Genomic DNA, 14940 nt, shown 5'->3' on the forward strand with positions numbered 1-14940 from the left:
AAAATGCCACTTTTTTACCCTTTTCTGTCTCAACCACTCGCACGTGTGAACAGTGACAAACACAAACATGGTAACATTGCTCTCATTTCTGCAGAAACTTTAATTTATTGGCAACTAAGTCTGTCAGAGTAAAAGGGATCAGAGACCATGTAAAAAATCACCATATGAATTGATTAAACAGTAAACTTCATACAACAGCTACCACTATTTTGCATTATTGCTAGTAGTGGCTTTTTAAATAAACAACCAGTAAAGAGATTATCCCACTGTAGTCAAGTAAATGTAACTTATAGAACAATCACTTCTTAAAGTAAATTGCTGTAAACGGCAAGTTACATCTTTTAAGGCAATATACCTCATTGCTGAAGGCATTACACGTGTTCCCTTTTTAATGTCCTAGAGAATTAAACAGAGTCCAAAATGTATTTTGTCTTCTCTCTGGCAGCAGAAATATTCACATTAAATTTCCCAGTGAACTCTATTTGTGGCAAATACCTATAGAGTATAATCCTTACAGTACGTGCACTTCCTCAATTGCTTTTTCCTCTAGAAAATTCAGTTGATTTTTGTGTACACCAGGTACTGGAAAATGGTGGCAATTATTGACACATTGTAAGTTTTATCTCATGTAAACATCGCAACAAAATGGTAGCCTGTCTCCCTTGGAAAATCTTGGGGTTTCCTCATTATTAGAACTTACCTTTATTGGAGAAATTTGGTTATTTTTATGTAATTCAATGATAAGACTTTACATGTTTCAGGCTGAAATGATAATGAACTCTGATAGTAATAATAATTACAATGTCGTCAGAAACAGTTACCAAACTACCAGAATTGAACAGAATACCACCATCCCCCTCCCCCTTTTTTTTTTTTTTTTTTTTTTTTTTCTCCTGGTGAGTTATTGTACCTGGCTAATTTCTCCAGCGGTAGTAAAACCACGAATGTCCCTGCTAGTGACTTGTACTAAACCGAGGTGTGCACGTGTGAAAATTATTTGACTGTTTAACTCCTTGCCGTTTGCTGCTGCCTGGCTGGAGGGGAGCGCAGCGGAGCAGCCTGCCGGGGATGCCCGGGGGTGCCTGGAGCTCCCGGGCCGCTGGCAAGGCTGGGCGCCATATTTCACGTCCTCAACTCTGCAGAGCCTATTTGGTATAAATTTACGCTTATACCTCCCCCTCCAACCCCCAGCCCCTCACCCCGGATTATTTTAGAACCTGAAAAGGCACCTCTGTAATTTACAATTCCTGGCCAAATCAGCATATCTCTAATTGGAAGTAAACAGGGTCAGGGGACAGAGTTACTTTGAAAGTGATATGTTGTTTAACTGACAAGGCGAAATTTTAGGTTTCAAGTTTGCATATTGCACTTTTGCATCTTTTGGTTATTTTAATTTTTTTTTTTTTTAATATTTTTGGTCAAGGGAAGACCTTTGTCAGGCAGACATGGTTTCTAACAGAGCGGGGGGGCTTTCCTGAGCAGTACATTTTGTACATACTTACAGTTCTCTGGAAATAAGGCTGTAATCTGTGCAGCTCTAAACACACAAATGTAAACATTCATCTCAGAACAACTTCAGTAAGCAGATTTTTCATGACCATCGTAATTTCAGCAGAGCAGTTAAGTATGCAATGCACCTTTTGCAATTGGCAGCTTAAAGTGATGTGTGTGCATGTGTGTGTGCGTGTGCATGCAGGGGGGAAGGGTAACTCCGCTGAAAGGCAATTGTTTACTCTTTCTAAATATATTTGGCTGCAGGTATTCTTAGACTAGGCCTTTTACAATGAGGGGAAAACTCCGGTGTGGATATAGTAAACAGAGCTGAAATCAGTTAGTGACTGCTTGGAATATTTGGAGACACGAGGGGTTGGGACAGGGCATCACAAAAGGCAGGAATTAAAAAACTGAAACCCAGGCAGTGGATTGCCAGCAGAAATGTTGACTTTGAGTCACACAGTAAACATTACATTGTTGCTTTGTTTTCCTTTTTTGATTTGCGATAAATTATTCTCCTGGGATTGATCGATGAGTGGAATCCTTAAAATTTAATTTGTGAATGATCTAGTATAAATAAAATGCTAATCCAAAGAAAGAAACCAGCAATTATTCATCCTAAACTCTGCTGATTCAGCAACTCAATTATTATTGCCTTTCTCAAGCTGCAAACTTTTCAGGCTGTTTTCAGAGTTGCTGTATCTGTCCCCCCCTCCGCCCCCCCCCCCTCCCCGCAAGAGATACCTTCCCCCGTCCTCAGCTCTGCCTCCACCTCGGCCTCCGGCCTTTCTTTTTTTTTCTTTTTTTTTTTTTTTTTTTTCTCCTTCCCTTTCTTTTGCAGAGGTTGGGGGGGAAGGGAGGGAGTGAAACAGTTAACCTCTTGAAGCGTATTTCCTCCAAATAAAAACAGTGAACTTACAAATGGAGAGGAAACCACGGATAATTCTGCAATAATTCAAAGTGTTTGGAATCAGTATTTTTTTAAACAGTGTTTTTAATTGAAAATAAAGCTAAAGCATGCTTTTCAACAGTGCAAATTTCCATAATTTTGATTTACTGCTTCCATCATCACAATATATTATACCAGCATGTCTTACCGAGGGCTAGACTCTAGAAGTCTGCCTGTTTGACTATTTTGATATTAAGTGCAAATATAGATAATTGCCTCTGATTGTCACGTGCAGTAAAAATGTTTCTGCTACATAGAGAGGATGGCATGGCAAAAAAACCCACGACAGCAAATTTCAAGAGATGAAGATAGAACCGGGAAGTGTAACATGGTTGAATCACCTGAGTTTTGTTGCCAAAAAGCTATTAATAACATGGTCTTCTCATTTTGTGTAATCTTTCCACTTACGGCCTCTCATTTCACTTTCTGTGTTGTATTTACTGCTTTGCTATTTCCTTCAGCCAGCATGAGGGGCTGGACCATAAATTGTATTGCTGGCCAGGCAAATATTTTAGTTGCTTTGCAAGTTTGTAAGGGGCATGTTCAGACCACAACTTAAGTATGACATTAGTGGATAACAGTAACCTTATTTAAGACCTCTAGGTGAAACAAAAAGGCTTCCCAATTGCAAAGAGTGGCTGTACAAGTAAAAAGACACCCTTTTACCAAAAATAGAATTCCACATTTATTTACTGGTTTCAAATGAGGCAGCTTTTCCCAGCACTGGGGTCACAGGCGGACCCCAGTCTTTGCCAAACCGGAGAAGAAGGAGTAAGTGCAACTGCCCTTCAAAAAAGACACCCCTGCACCCGAAAACAAAGCCCCCGAAAAGTATACTGCTGCCACATTGAATTATAGTGAACCCTTACTGTGCAACCATGTAACTTAACAAAGTTTAACTGAATTAACAGTTAGACTTCCATTTTCAAAATCTAGTGCATAAATTTAATGGCTCATTCTAATATTTATTATTCAACCTTTTGACATTTATTTGCAGCAGTTGAATTGAGGTACTGGTGCATTATTAGCATTTAAACAGTAAAGTGTTCCAGCTCTACCATAATAACTGAGTTTAACTTGAGTCTTTAGCCTGAAGTACTCTGTGGAATGTAACATAATAAAAAAAAAAACCCAAAACAAAAACAAAACCAAAAACAATGCAACAGAACAAACAAACAAACAAATTTTAAAAAAAGCCCAAACCAACAAGAACCAAAGAAAAAACTAAAAAAAAAAAAAAAAAACAAAAAAACCACCAAGATCCCAAAATAAGGAAAAAACCCCCCACTGTTGTAATGGTAAATAAAATAGTAATCCAGATTCTGTCTTCACAATGTGATAAAACAGGATTCCAATAGTGTATAGCATTAATGGGTTTGTACAAACCATGCTGCAGAGTTAAAAAAAAAAAAAAAGGTAAGAAAGTTAAAGGTGGTTCGAGAAAATATTTTCCAATCTACTTTATTAATTAAATTTCCTGAATTTGTGGCTAGGTGGAAGAGGTATTGCAGAACCGCCCAGCTGCCATTTCCATACAGGATGGGCCTTGTGAGGTGGTTGGGAATCCTTAGTGGTGTTTAAGGAATAAGCTGGCAACAAATCCCCATCATTGCCAATAATTAGTGATGGTGGACAGGGAAAATTTGCCATGAAATTAAATGGCCTTTTCACTGCTGATGCTACATTGCTGGCTACCCTTTTGCGTCTATTGTTAACTGTAAAATCATCCAGTGTTCCTTCATGTGTCTCAATTTTACCTGTAGGACGTGGGCTTCGAGCTGATTTCAAATTTGGTTTGACTGGAGGAGTCTGCAGTACAGGTCGCTTTCCCAAAACCAGTGTCCTGTAATTTTTTCTCACCCTTGCTCCAAATTTATACTCCCCATCCTCAGGTTTTGGAGTACCTAAAGTGCATGAGAGGACCTGACTCTGAGTCAGTGGGTTTAAGGAAGTGGTTTCTTTCTCAGTGCATGCAGAATCTTCCTTGGCTGTTAATAAAGCGTCCTGGTTATTACTCTCAGTCACACCGTAAAACTCATCCTTAGTATCATTGCACTCACACTTTAGCTTATGTGTTGTAAGATCAGGCTCATACTCGTCGTTCGCACTGCTGTCCTCTATTTTGATTTTAATGCTGTGCAGGAATGGCAATGCCTTATTGCCTGTATCAGTGCACTGGAGCTCAGCTGCTGCTGCTGCCCCTGGAGAAGCAGCATCCTCCGCAGGATCAGTTTGTAAAGAGGGCAAATCCGTGGCAAATTCAATACAATGAGGGATTTTGGAATCTTTCTCTGAATTTGCTGCTGCTGATGAAGAATCATTATTTAAGAACCTAGCAGCTATTGTATTGTTATCTGCACGGTGTGTAGTAGTTGCTTGAAGGCATTTCCTTGCCTCTCTGAGTATTCTTTGTTGTGGAAATGCATTGTTTGTCTTTGGGCTAGGTGAAGAGGCCCCCTTTGCAACACAGTTAATTGTTAGGTCAGTACTCTTGGCATTATTGGAAAATTCAGAGTGTGGGAATGTGAGTTCGGATACCCTATCATCTCTTATCTCCGCGAAGCAGCTCCCTAGGCCGCCGGAGCAGCGCAGCGCCGGGGCGGCGGGAGCCCAGCCGGGGCAGCCCCACTCCTCCGGCAGCTCCGGCTTGACTCCGCCGGGAGCGCCGCGGAGGGCGGGCAGCCCGCCGGGCTCCGCCGGGGCCGGGGGCCGGGAGGCGGCGGCGGCCGCCAGATGGTACAAGAAGTTGGCGTGGACCACGCCGGGCGGGCTGCAAAAGCTGGTGCGCCTGAAGCGGATGCTCTGCACCGAAACCTGGCTGGAGACCGAGCTGGAGTCGGAGTCCGAGGTGCTGTCCTCCTCCTCCTCCTCTTCCTCCTCCTCTTCCTCCTCCTCCTCCTCCTCCTCCGAGCTGCCCTCGCTAGAGTCCGAGGCGCCGCTGCCCTCCTCGTCCTCCTCCTCCTCCTCGTCCTCCTCCTCCGAGCTGCCCTCGCTGGAGCTGGAGAGGCTGGAGCCGCAGTCCGAGTCGTGGGCGGCGCGGCCCGAGCAGCAGCTGGACTCCGAGTCGCTGCTGCCGCTCTCGGGGAAGGCGGGCGGCCCGAAGCCGCGGGGCAGAGGCAGCGGCAGCCGCGGGGCGCCACGGGGCCGGCAGGGCCGGGGCAGGGCCAGGGGCCGGCGGGCGCCGCCGGGGGGGCCCAGCGTGACGGCGGCGGCGGCCGCCCCGTGGCGGCGGCGGCGGCAGCGGGCGGGCAGGGGCGGGGGACCGGCGGTCGGGAGCCGGGGCCGCGCCGCGGCGGCGAGCGGGCGACGGGAGCGCAGGGGCACGCAGCCGCCCACCGCCGGCGCCGTTTCATAGTTTACGGGAGATTTGCAAGGCGCCCGAGCGATTTCTGGGTAGCTGTGGCCAGTGTATTTACTAAAAATGTGAGGTAGATGAGCGGCCGGTAGCAAGGCTGTGTCCCCCGGGCGCAGAGCTTTCCTCCGGACGGGCAGCAGCGGCCGAGGAGAGTCGCTCAGACCCAGCCAAAGTTTGTTCTCCTTCCAGAAGCCGGAGAAGGGGTCGGGGGGAGCGAGCTCCGGCCGGAGATCGGTGGCAGACAGCGCCCGGCTTAGTTTCCTCCGTTTCGTTTTAAGAACCCGTTCGGTTTTGCAGGATGTGTACAGGGCTTCCACGTCCTCTCTGGAGATCAGGGTGCATTTGGCGGCGTGGAAAGCGATGGAGTTGATGGCTTTGAGTTTCCTCAACTCCTCCAAGTCGCAGTGATGTTTTTTTACTTTTAAATGATCCATTCGCTTGTGCACGGTAGTTCGCGGGATGTTTTTGAGCAGGTCTGTAAAAACCTGGGAGAGTGCAAACATTTGCTTTCCTTTAATGATGAGGTAGCCGAGCCTCACGCCATCCACCTCTTCAAAACCCGACTTCAGGTCTCCCATTTCGTGAATTAAATTATTCCCAGCATTTGCAGAGAGGGAGAGAGATGAAAAAAAAAAAAAAAAGAAAAAAAAAAAAAAAAGAAAAAGCCACACACACACAATCCTCAGCCAGATGCTGTATTTGTCTCAAGGCATCCTGCTAATAAAATATAACAAAGGCTGTTATTCCTGGTGAATGAAGTGCCAAACTTTAGACAAAATTTAAAAAAATAAATTAAAAAATACCGTGAGACTACAATCAATATATAATCTTAAAAATCAGGTTTGCCAAAGTGTTTCTCTAAGTTGCTGCTGAAGATCAGTACCTGTTCCCTTTCATTCCCTGCTTTTCCATTGGAAACTATGATAATGGAATGTGAAGGGAGGAAGAGAAAAGAAATGCAGCTGCTATTCCCGCCGCTGCTTTAGCTACAAATAAAATGACAGAGTGAAGTGAGCTCGTCCGGAGACACCTTCATCAATTAATTCCCCTAAAGCCAACGCTGATTGGACACTCCTGACAGGTGATGCAATAAAAATTGATATTCCACCCCTTCCCCCAAAAAATCTCCCACTAATTAGCATACCCTTATACTGCCACCTCCCCTCCCAAAGTAAATAATACAGTTAGTATATAAATCTTTCTATTAAACAATCCGAGCTCAAACACACTCAGCCCTCTCAGACTTCCTCGTCGCTAGCTTCGGAGGAAGGATTTGTATGCTTTTTCCCCCTTATCGTTCCGTATATTTTCAGCTTGTTTTGGACAAACGTTGTTCTTTTGTGCATGCCGTGAATTTAAAGGACATAAGTCTGATCGTAGCGATGGAAAATCCTTCGGTAACGTAGCCGCTTTAAACTAGCGTTTTATTCTGCATTGTGTGGAAAATTAAGCTTAGCGAAAACGTGCAGAACAGCTTGGTATTTCCCCTTCTGAGACTCCAAAGTTAAATGTTCGGCTGTTAACGAGAGGGAGTACTTACATTTTCGAGTTTCTCTTGATTTTCCTCTTCTGCTTAATTAGCTTTTTATAGCCGGGTACTAAGGTTATTTTTGCTGTCTGAATATCACGGGTTCCCGCACCGTGATACTATAACACTTTTAACTGAAATTCTGCCTGTAATATTGCAGGAGGGGGGAGGAGGACGTGAGCTCACGTCAGACCCATAACAAAGCATAGATAAGCCAGAAATGTATACACTTTTCACGATTAACCGTGCTGGATCACGAGCTGGAATGTCCTATAGTCCCAGAGCCCACGTCAGGATTCCTGCGTGCTGATTGCTTCCAGCAGAGAAAGGAGAATGTAAAATATCCAAGGTGTTTCCAGGAGCCTTTACGTAATAACAAAAAAGTGCTGGAACACACAATGTACGATATTGCATCGGTCTAGGATGCTTCTAGCTCGCAGTTTGCATATTCCGCTCGGAGTAGCCCTGCCGAAGCTTTTTGATGCTCCATTTATAGCAGCCCCTTAAAATCAATTTGAAGAAGCAGCATGAAGGTTTAACCTCTTCTTAGGAACGTTAAATTATTCGAGTGTCAAGAACGAGGATTTCGCAAATGTTGCGATAGCTGCATGCCTCTCCCTTGTCACGTTAAAGTGATGCTTGCGGTTTGCACGTTAGGCGCTGCGAAAAAAAAAAAAAAAATCACCAATCTCTGCCGTGCATCCAGTGTTCCGCTGGATACAAACACCAGCACTTTTATGTATCACTGCACATCCAGAATTAGACACATCCGCGAGATTAATGAGACATCTCATACTGCTGTGACTTGGCAAAAAAATCGACGGAGGAAAAAAAAAATCTTCAATCGCAAACGTCAATATCCACTCCGCGTGTTGGCAATATGGTGCGTGGAGTTCGTGTTACCCCGTCAGGTACAGCTAAAAGAAAGCGATAATCACTCTGTGAAAACGCCGTTTTGCATGACAAGGCGAAATGCAGGCAAGCCCCCAATTTCCCAGGAATTCGAGAGAGAAGTGGGAATTTGGAGAAGTGCATCCGGGAATGGAGGAAGTCTATTCAAGGGAGCTTCTAACTCGCAGGGCTGAGATTTGAAAAGTCAGCCCTGGACTACTGTTGCTCTCAGCGCAGATATAATCGCCGCTGTTCAACTTAATCCATGTGTGTGCGAACCGCGATGCCTAGTTTTTCCCTCTGAAACCTAGGGATAGTATTCCCATCCGAGAAAGCAGAGCTACAGCAAATTACATTTTGTCCCTCGAATTAGAAAAGGATCATTGAGTGGATCTCGTGATATTTCAGCCTTTAAACGTAACCGAGAGGCAGCAGCGAACAATGCCTCGGCACAGCTCAGACCATCCGCGGAGTTCTCCTTCCCTCTCCTTGCATCTGGATCTCCCAGCCTTGCCTTTCTCCTGCTCGCTCGTGTGAGAGGCAAAAAAAGCAAAGTTTCGAAAGAAAACAGCTGCTGGCGCTAAAGAGAAATCATCGCGGTCTTTCTAGAGCTAGAGACAATAAGGTCGTTTAAAAATTCCTCCTGATGTACTTATATGCTGCGAACACCCCCACCCCCTCCCTACTGCTCTCCTCCCCCTGCTTTAAGGTTAAGGCTATGGAGTCAACAGTAAAGGAACAGTAAACTCCGAGAAAGCTGCTCAGAAGACGTTGTCCAAAAGCCCGATGGGCTGAAAAGTCCTTTATGTGTCAGGTAGTTCAGCTGGGTCGGATTCCCGTGTAAATCCACGTGTGCGTTCGCATGCAGGGAGCCACGGGCATCCAGACCCGCACCCACGCGCTGCCGGTGATAGCCTGGCAGTGGGATTCGGCAACTGTTTAAAAAATGTCCCTTTTTTTTTTTTTTTTTTTTTTTTTAATTCCAGTGCTACCAAATGTTTAAAACTAGTGACGGCTTTTCGGCAAACCTCGGGTTCCCGAAAGGTGCGTCCATGAGCACCGGGGTCGAGGCAGCGCCAGATGTCTGCAGGGAGAAACCCACGAGAAGTCTTGGGAAATGTCAGGCACCCAGCCTACACCTCCCCACCGTATACTTACACACACTTTCGGTTGCATATCTTTCTCCGCATCTCACACAAGAGAGCTTTGTTTCTTTACTTCTCCATCATTTGGTTTGGTTCTTTTTGTGTGTGTGTGTGTGTGTGTGTGTGTGTGTGCGCGCCCTTTCGCTTGGCCATCACCACACGTTGTGTATCCGGGGTCGTCTTGAAGCAGGCTGGGGGAGATCCTGATAAACAGCCGTCAGAGGCCCCTTGCACACGCACACGCACATTAAAGGCAGGGGACTTGAAAATGGATTTGCACGCACACAGGGGATTGCGATCAATAGCCACCAACATTTATAGCTTAGATTGTTAATGTGAAAGCTGGTCAAAAGAATGAAAATGAAAAATTAAAGGTGTCTGGTGTCAATTACATGAAAAGTTATGCCATAATTTACTTCCTGGGATGTATGCCTGTGTGTTTGTGTGTCCATGTGCATGTGTGTGCAGACCCAGATGTACATGTAGCTGTCTCAAAAGCAAGGGAATTTCTTTGTTAATTTTGTGGACTGTGTTACCCTCACTGGTGATCAAAGATGAACATGATTAAAGGAATGGATGTTTGTCTCACATTTCTTAAGATAAGGACGCCCAGAGATGCCCGGTTTTGCCAAATACATACACATGCAACTACAGAGAGTTGTGTGTATGGGGGCATACATACACAGAGGCGATCAATCAAACGTGCTCCTTTTCACGTTGAGTAGCGTGCAATTTGCAATCTACACTCTATAGCCAGTAGTATTTCAGTCTTAAAACTGTCTGGCTGAAGGATAAACCTCATTAGGAAAGAAAGAGCAAAATAATATTCATAATACTTCGCTATAGACCTATTCCCATTTGTTGAAAATCATATACTTTTATTTTTGTAAACTTGTGTTAAAATATATATGCTCACAGGGAACTGCTTAACCATGTCATTCCAGAAAGAAAACGTGTATAACATTTAAAATACTCCTTTTACGTGATGTTTTGATTTATTTTCATAGTATGATTATGTTTAAATACCAGTGCAATTTAGCCTGACCTCCTCCTTCTGCAAGGTAGTAATGCACACACCATTTACAGTCTTTTAAACGTTTCATTGGGAAATGCAACAGCAATGTCCACCACCGGTTGTACTAATGGAGAGAATTCTGAAAATCTTCAGGAAAACCTAAGGGTCATGTGCGTTTTCACAATAGGATTGCCACATTATTAGAGTATTACTATTATTTATTATTATTTGTTAATGCTGGACTATGTCTTCAGGTATTGACAAGTATTAAATAAACGTTTTGCTTTCATGATGTTGTGCGGAAATACATATTTCACATGAGAACTTGATTTCTAACACTACACCCTGCTTCTAGTTACTGTTGGGCATATTTTGCTCAAGGAGGACACAGATAGAAAGCAGCTAGAGGCTATCACAAAGCGTCCAGTAATGTAAATATAATAGGGTCAAAGAATAATATAATAGGATCCTTCTGCTATTTTAAAGTCAGCAAAATGTGACTGCAGTAACTAAAATTTGCCCTAAATTCTAATCAGACAACGTATCAGAATGTATAATTAAAACTCCTAAATGTTGGGACAAAGAAATACCAGCCATCAGTCGGAGAAAAAAAATCTGGCTAACACTCTTATACCTAGAAGTTTTGGTTTTTTTTTTTTTTATTATTTCTTCTTTTTCTCCTTTTTTTTTTTTTTTTTTTGGAAACAGAGATGCAATGCAGAGTTCTACTAAGTGCTTTTTAAGTTTGTGGGGTTTTTATTTTATTTTTTTCATGGGAGCTGGAGTGTTTCTTGCACACTAGAATTTTGTGCAATTTATAATCACTATGGGCTAAGACTATTTCTTGAATTTAATACTCATGGTAGTTTTAAAATACTTTTTAGCAGGAGTTTCTGGACACATACTACATGCCATGTTGTTTACTGACCCATAATCAAAATGCAGTGACCTTCTACCCTTTTTTTGCCCCTTGACCCATGCTGAATTCAATGCAGCCTTTATAAATTTGCAAATCCTTGGACGTAAAGGGGATTTGGTGAGGCTTTGTTCTGAAAGGATCCTAAAAGTTTGCATTTTTAATTAGACAAAGGTAAAGCAACAAACATTGGGAAAAAGGATCCTCTCTTGCACATAGGTGATCACTCTTAATTTCTACGGTGGGAAACTACATCTTAAAAATCGTACCTTGCAAACTGAAAAGCAGTTGCAAACGATGGAGATCGGGAGGTTATGAATTGCACCAAATTAGCAATGTGGTACAAATCACTTTCATGACGTAAGGGATAGCCAGGCCACAATCTTCCGGCGCTCCTCATCTCCAAGGACCGTGTGGATCCTGGTGACCCGGGGAGAGGGGCGAGCCAGCGATTTGATCTGGAGCTACAGGCGCATTCCCTTATCTCCTTTGCTATCAGTCAGTTTAAAGGACACCGTAATTATGATGGTGATAAAACAATGCCCGCTTATGTGTGCTGAATAAATAAAGAATGTTTACAGCCCCAGAATGTTTCAATTCCAATTAAATGCTATCAAAGAAAAGCCCCTTTTGCTCCCTCCCCCATCCCTCCCTCTCCCCCACGACTCCCTATTTACCTTGTTGGTTGTAATATGGCCCTATGAAATAAACCGGCCTTCCAGTTTGCCATTAAGGCCACATAGGGAGGAGGGGGAGGAAGAGGAGGAGAGGGGGTGTGAGACAACATGCACTCCCGGTCCCACAATTACTTTGGGTCGTCTGCATCCTCTCTCTTTTTTAAAATTTATTTTGCTATTATTTGTTTATTTTTCAATTGGCAAAGGCGTGATGATGCAGGGGGAAAAGGCACTTAAAGATCCTGCTCCAACTACCGGCTGAGGGAGTTGGGCTAAATTAATCCAGCGCCCTTGGGCACTGGAGGAGGGGGTTGTCCCCCTCACCCCTGGCTGCCACCCCACCGGGGCCTCGGGGAGCGGGGTCTCCCCACCGCTCCTCTTCCCTCTGAAGCAGGGAGCCTTGGAAACGGGAGCCTGGAAATGCTTCCCACTCACTAAGACACAAGGATCATTTCAAATATTCATTGTATCAGCAAATCTCATTGTAATCAGATTAAAGCAAGGTTTGGGGAGGAACTGCCTGTGTTTCTGGGTGCAAAATGCCGACTGGACTACAAAGAGAAAATGGGTTCCTTCCCCCCCCCCCCCGCCTTGGTTGCATGGGGAGAAAAAAAAAGAAAAACAGTAATTTTTGAGAAAAAAGGGACACTTTAAAAAATTGCAATTCTCCCCATTCCACCCCGGGTAGCATATTCCTCTCAGAGGTTGTTTTCCTTTTAACTTTATGCTTAGCATTTCTATATGATGCTCGTATTTACTTGTTTTAAACTACAGAGACTATTCCCGCTGTGGAATACACTGAGGTAGATTTTCTTCATGCCGATTTGCTTTTAGCTTATCTCAGCCGAGGCAACAGCTTTTCTACATTCAAGCTTTAAAATGTATATTTCATTGAGTTGTCTGGGGTGAGGTGTTTATATCCATTTTGTGGAAGTGAGTGAGGAACTGAGTGCATTTTCAGGTCTGCTCGATAGATGCAGGCCCTTTTCCTTTTGAAAGTTTAGACCGCCAATACCCTCAATTCTACCGGCAGAATTAGGATGGACTTGGAGGGTCCTAAACGTGACCATTCACTAAGGCGGGGGGCTTGCAACAACGTGCTCGGCAACTTAATCTTACACTAAAAAGAGCAGAGCATAAAAGAATGGAATACAAACTCTCCCGGACGTTTGTAGTCGCTTCCAAAGTTGACCGTGCATTTTAAAGCTGATGGGAACGTGTGTGTTTTGGAGCAAAAAGGAGAGAAGGTAAGTGTTTATCGCTTGTATCCGCCAGTTCGGGTAGAAACAATGAAAGAACAAAGGGAACCACTTCTCCGTGTGAACATTTCCCATTTTCCTCCTCCGTTTGAGCCTCACTGTGAGAGGCTGGCGAGGGGACTCGCTCCAGCTTTACCTTTGGCGGCGGGTCGGGGGTGCGGGGAACGGGGAGAAAGTTGCGGGGCGGTTCAAGTCACCCCCCGTTCGTCGCCGGAGCCCGCCGCGAGCAGGAGTTGCAGATTTCATGGCTCTGGACTCACCGGACAGTCCCCGCGAGCCGCGGCCGGCGGGAGAGGGATTGGGGCCGGGACCTTTGTGTGCGGGGTCTGCCCGGCCCCGCGCTGCCGGCGACGACGGAGCTCCCCGGTGACTGCCGAGGCGGCGGGAGAGGAAGCAGAGGTTAGGAGCCGGGGTAGGAGGGGGTGTGGAGGGAGAAAACCCCCCTGGAATTATTTGCAAATCCCATAAATCGCGCGGAAGAGCGGTGGGGGAGGGGCAGGGGGCGAACAAATACCGCGCGCGCGGGGCCTCGCGCGGACCGTTACAAGGGGCGGCGGCGACGGCCCGGGACACACAGACACGCACAGACAGACGCACGGACACGCGCGGGTAGACACACTCGGTGTTTACAGCCGCGGAGAGCGGCACGACGCCGACTCGCCGAGCGGGACCGGCCCGGCCCGCCCGCCATTGGCGCGGGGGCTCTCGGCCGCTGACCTTTCACCCCCCCACCCCCGCCCGCCGCTTCCTTCGCTGCCCCGACCACCTTCCTACCCACAATCCCCCGCGCCGGCCGCGCTCGTGCCGCGCTCGAGCCTCCCGCCGCTGCTCCCCCTCCCCCCGCTCCGTTCCCCCCGGCATTCCGGGAAAACCCGGGAGCGGCGGCGCCTCCCTCGGGAAGCGCCGGGGCGGGATCGGGGTGTCCCTGTGGCGGCGGCGGTAACGGCCGTGTGGGGGCGGGGCAGAGGCGGGCTCGGCCGCATTTGAACGGGAGCGCCGGCGGAGCCCCGCGCAGCGCAGCGCGGTGCCGGGGCACGGACCGGCCGGGAATCCTGTCACCTGCGGGGCGAGGCGGGGATCGCTGACCACGGGAGGTGCGGGGAGCTCCCTTGGCCCAGGGATGTACGGGGCAGAAAGGGGGTCTGAGGTCCCTTCCTGCTCGCGTGCTAGGGGAGCTGGGGCGCTGGGAAGAGGATTTGCCTGTTGAATTTCATCGCTGGTAGACGTTAATCTCGTGTTTTAAAGTACCTTGTCAGTGGCTTTAAGGAAATCAAACGTGACATTAATCAAATCACACAAATGTAAACATTTATAAGTTAAATCCTAATATTATGCAATTATTTAAATCGAGCCTGGTTTTTCCTCAGTGTCATGTTGTAGCTCCCACTCATTTCCTCACAAGCTTTGAGTTTTCTGCTGCATCCCAATGTCTTGGTGTCTGCTCCGTGGAGTTCTGAGCGTGGCGATGGGAATGCAATGGGCTGCAGGTGGCAAAGGACTGTAGCTTAAATATCTTCTGGTCACCTAACCAGGCCCATCAAGGTTAAAAAGAAGGACGTTTTTGTGAATTCGAGGACAAAATCCTCAAATAATCCCTTGCATTGGTACAGTTGAGGGTTTTTCCCTCCCGTGTGGGTATGTGAAGCAGGTGATCCCGTGCACAAGCTCGACAAGGATGCTTGGGTGGCTGAGATGGGGGCAGAGGTTCCTT

At 46.1% G+C, this 14940-nt stretch overlaps 2 protein-coding genes across 3 annotated transcripts in view; one reads left to right on the forward strand and one right to left on the reverse strand.

The window, feature by feature from the left end:
* Window positions 1-3888: 3888 nt before the first annotated feature.
* SKIDA1 (SKI/DACH domain containing 1) lies at window positions 3889-12985 on the reverse strand. 2 transcript variants are annotated; one of them, XM_068212708.1, is made up of 2 exons: window positions 7339-12985; window positions 3889-6283 (listed from the first exon to the last, which is right to left on the reverse strand). In XM_068212708.1, the coding sequence occupies exon 2, from the start codon at window positions 6230-6232 to the stop codon at window positions 3908-3910; it is 2325 nt and encodes a 774-aa protein (XP_068068809.1). In that variant the 5' UTR covers window positions 6233-6283; window positions 7339-12985; the 3' UTR covers window positions 3889-3907. The 2 variants fall into 2 exon arrangements, with proteins under 2 accessions (XP_068068809.1, XP_068068802.1); XM_068212701.1 differs by having other exon boundaries at window positions 3889-12985.
* Window positions 12986-13125: 140 nt separating this feature from the next.
* The window catches only part of MLLT10 (MLLT10 histone lysine methyltransferase DOT1L cofactor), a 133432-nt gene continuing 131617 nt past the window's right edge, over window positions 13126-14940 (forward strand). Inside the window, exon 1 of the mRNA XM_068212660.1 lies at window positions 13126-13628. Coding sequence (XP_068068761.1) covers window positions 13260-13628 — 369 coding nt within the window. The 5' untranslated portion in view covers window positions 13126-13259. The remainder of the gene's footprint in view (window positions 13629-14940) is intronic.

This window comes from Anomalospiza imberbis, chromosome 1, assembly GCF_031753505.1.
Source record: "Anomalospiza imberbis isolate Cuckoo-Finch-1a 21T00152 chromosome 1, ASM3175350v1, whole genome shotgun sequence".
Classification (NCBI taxonomy): Eukaryota; Metazoa; Chordata; class Aves; order Passeriformes; family Viduidae; genus Anomalospiza; species Anomalospiza imberbis.

What these genes read in the sequence shown, in the direction of transcription:
- SKIDA1 (XM_068212701.1), bottom strand. Translation starts at nt 6,376, where the DNA reads ATGGGAGACCTGAAGTCGGGTTTTGAAGAGGTGGATGGCGTGAGGCTC.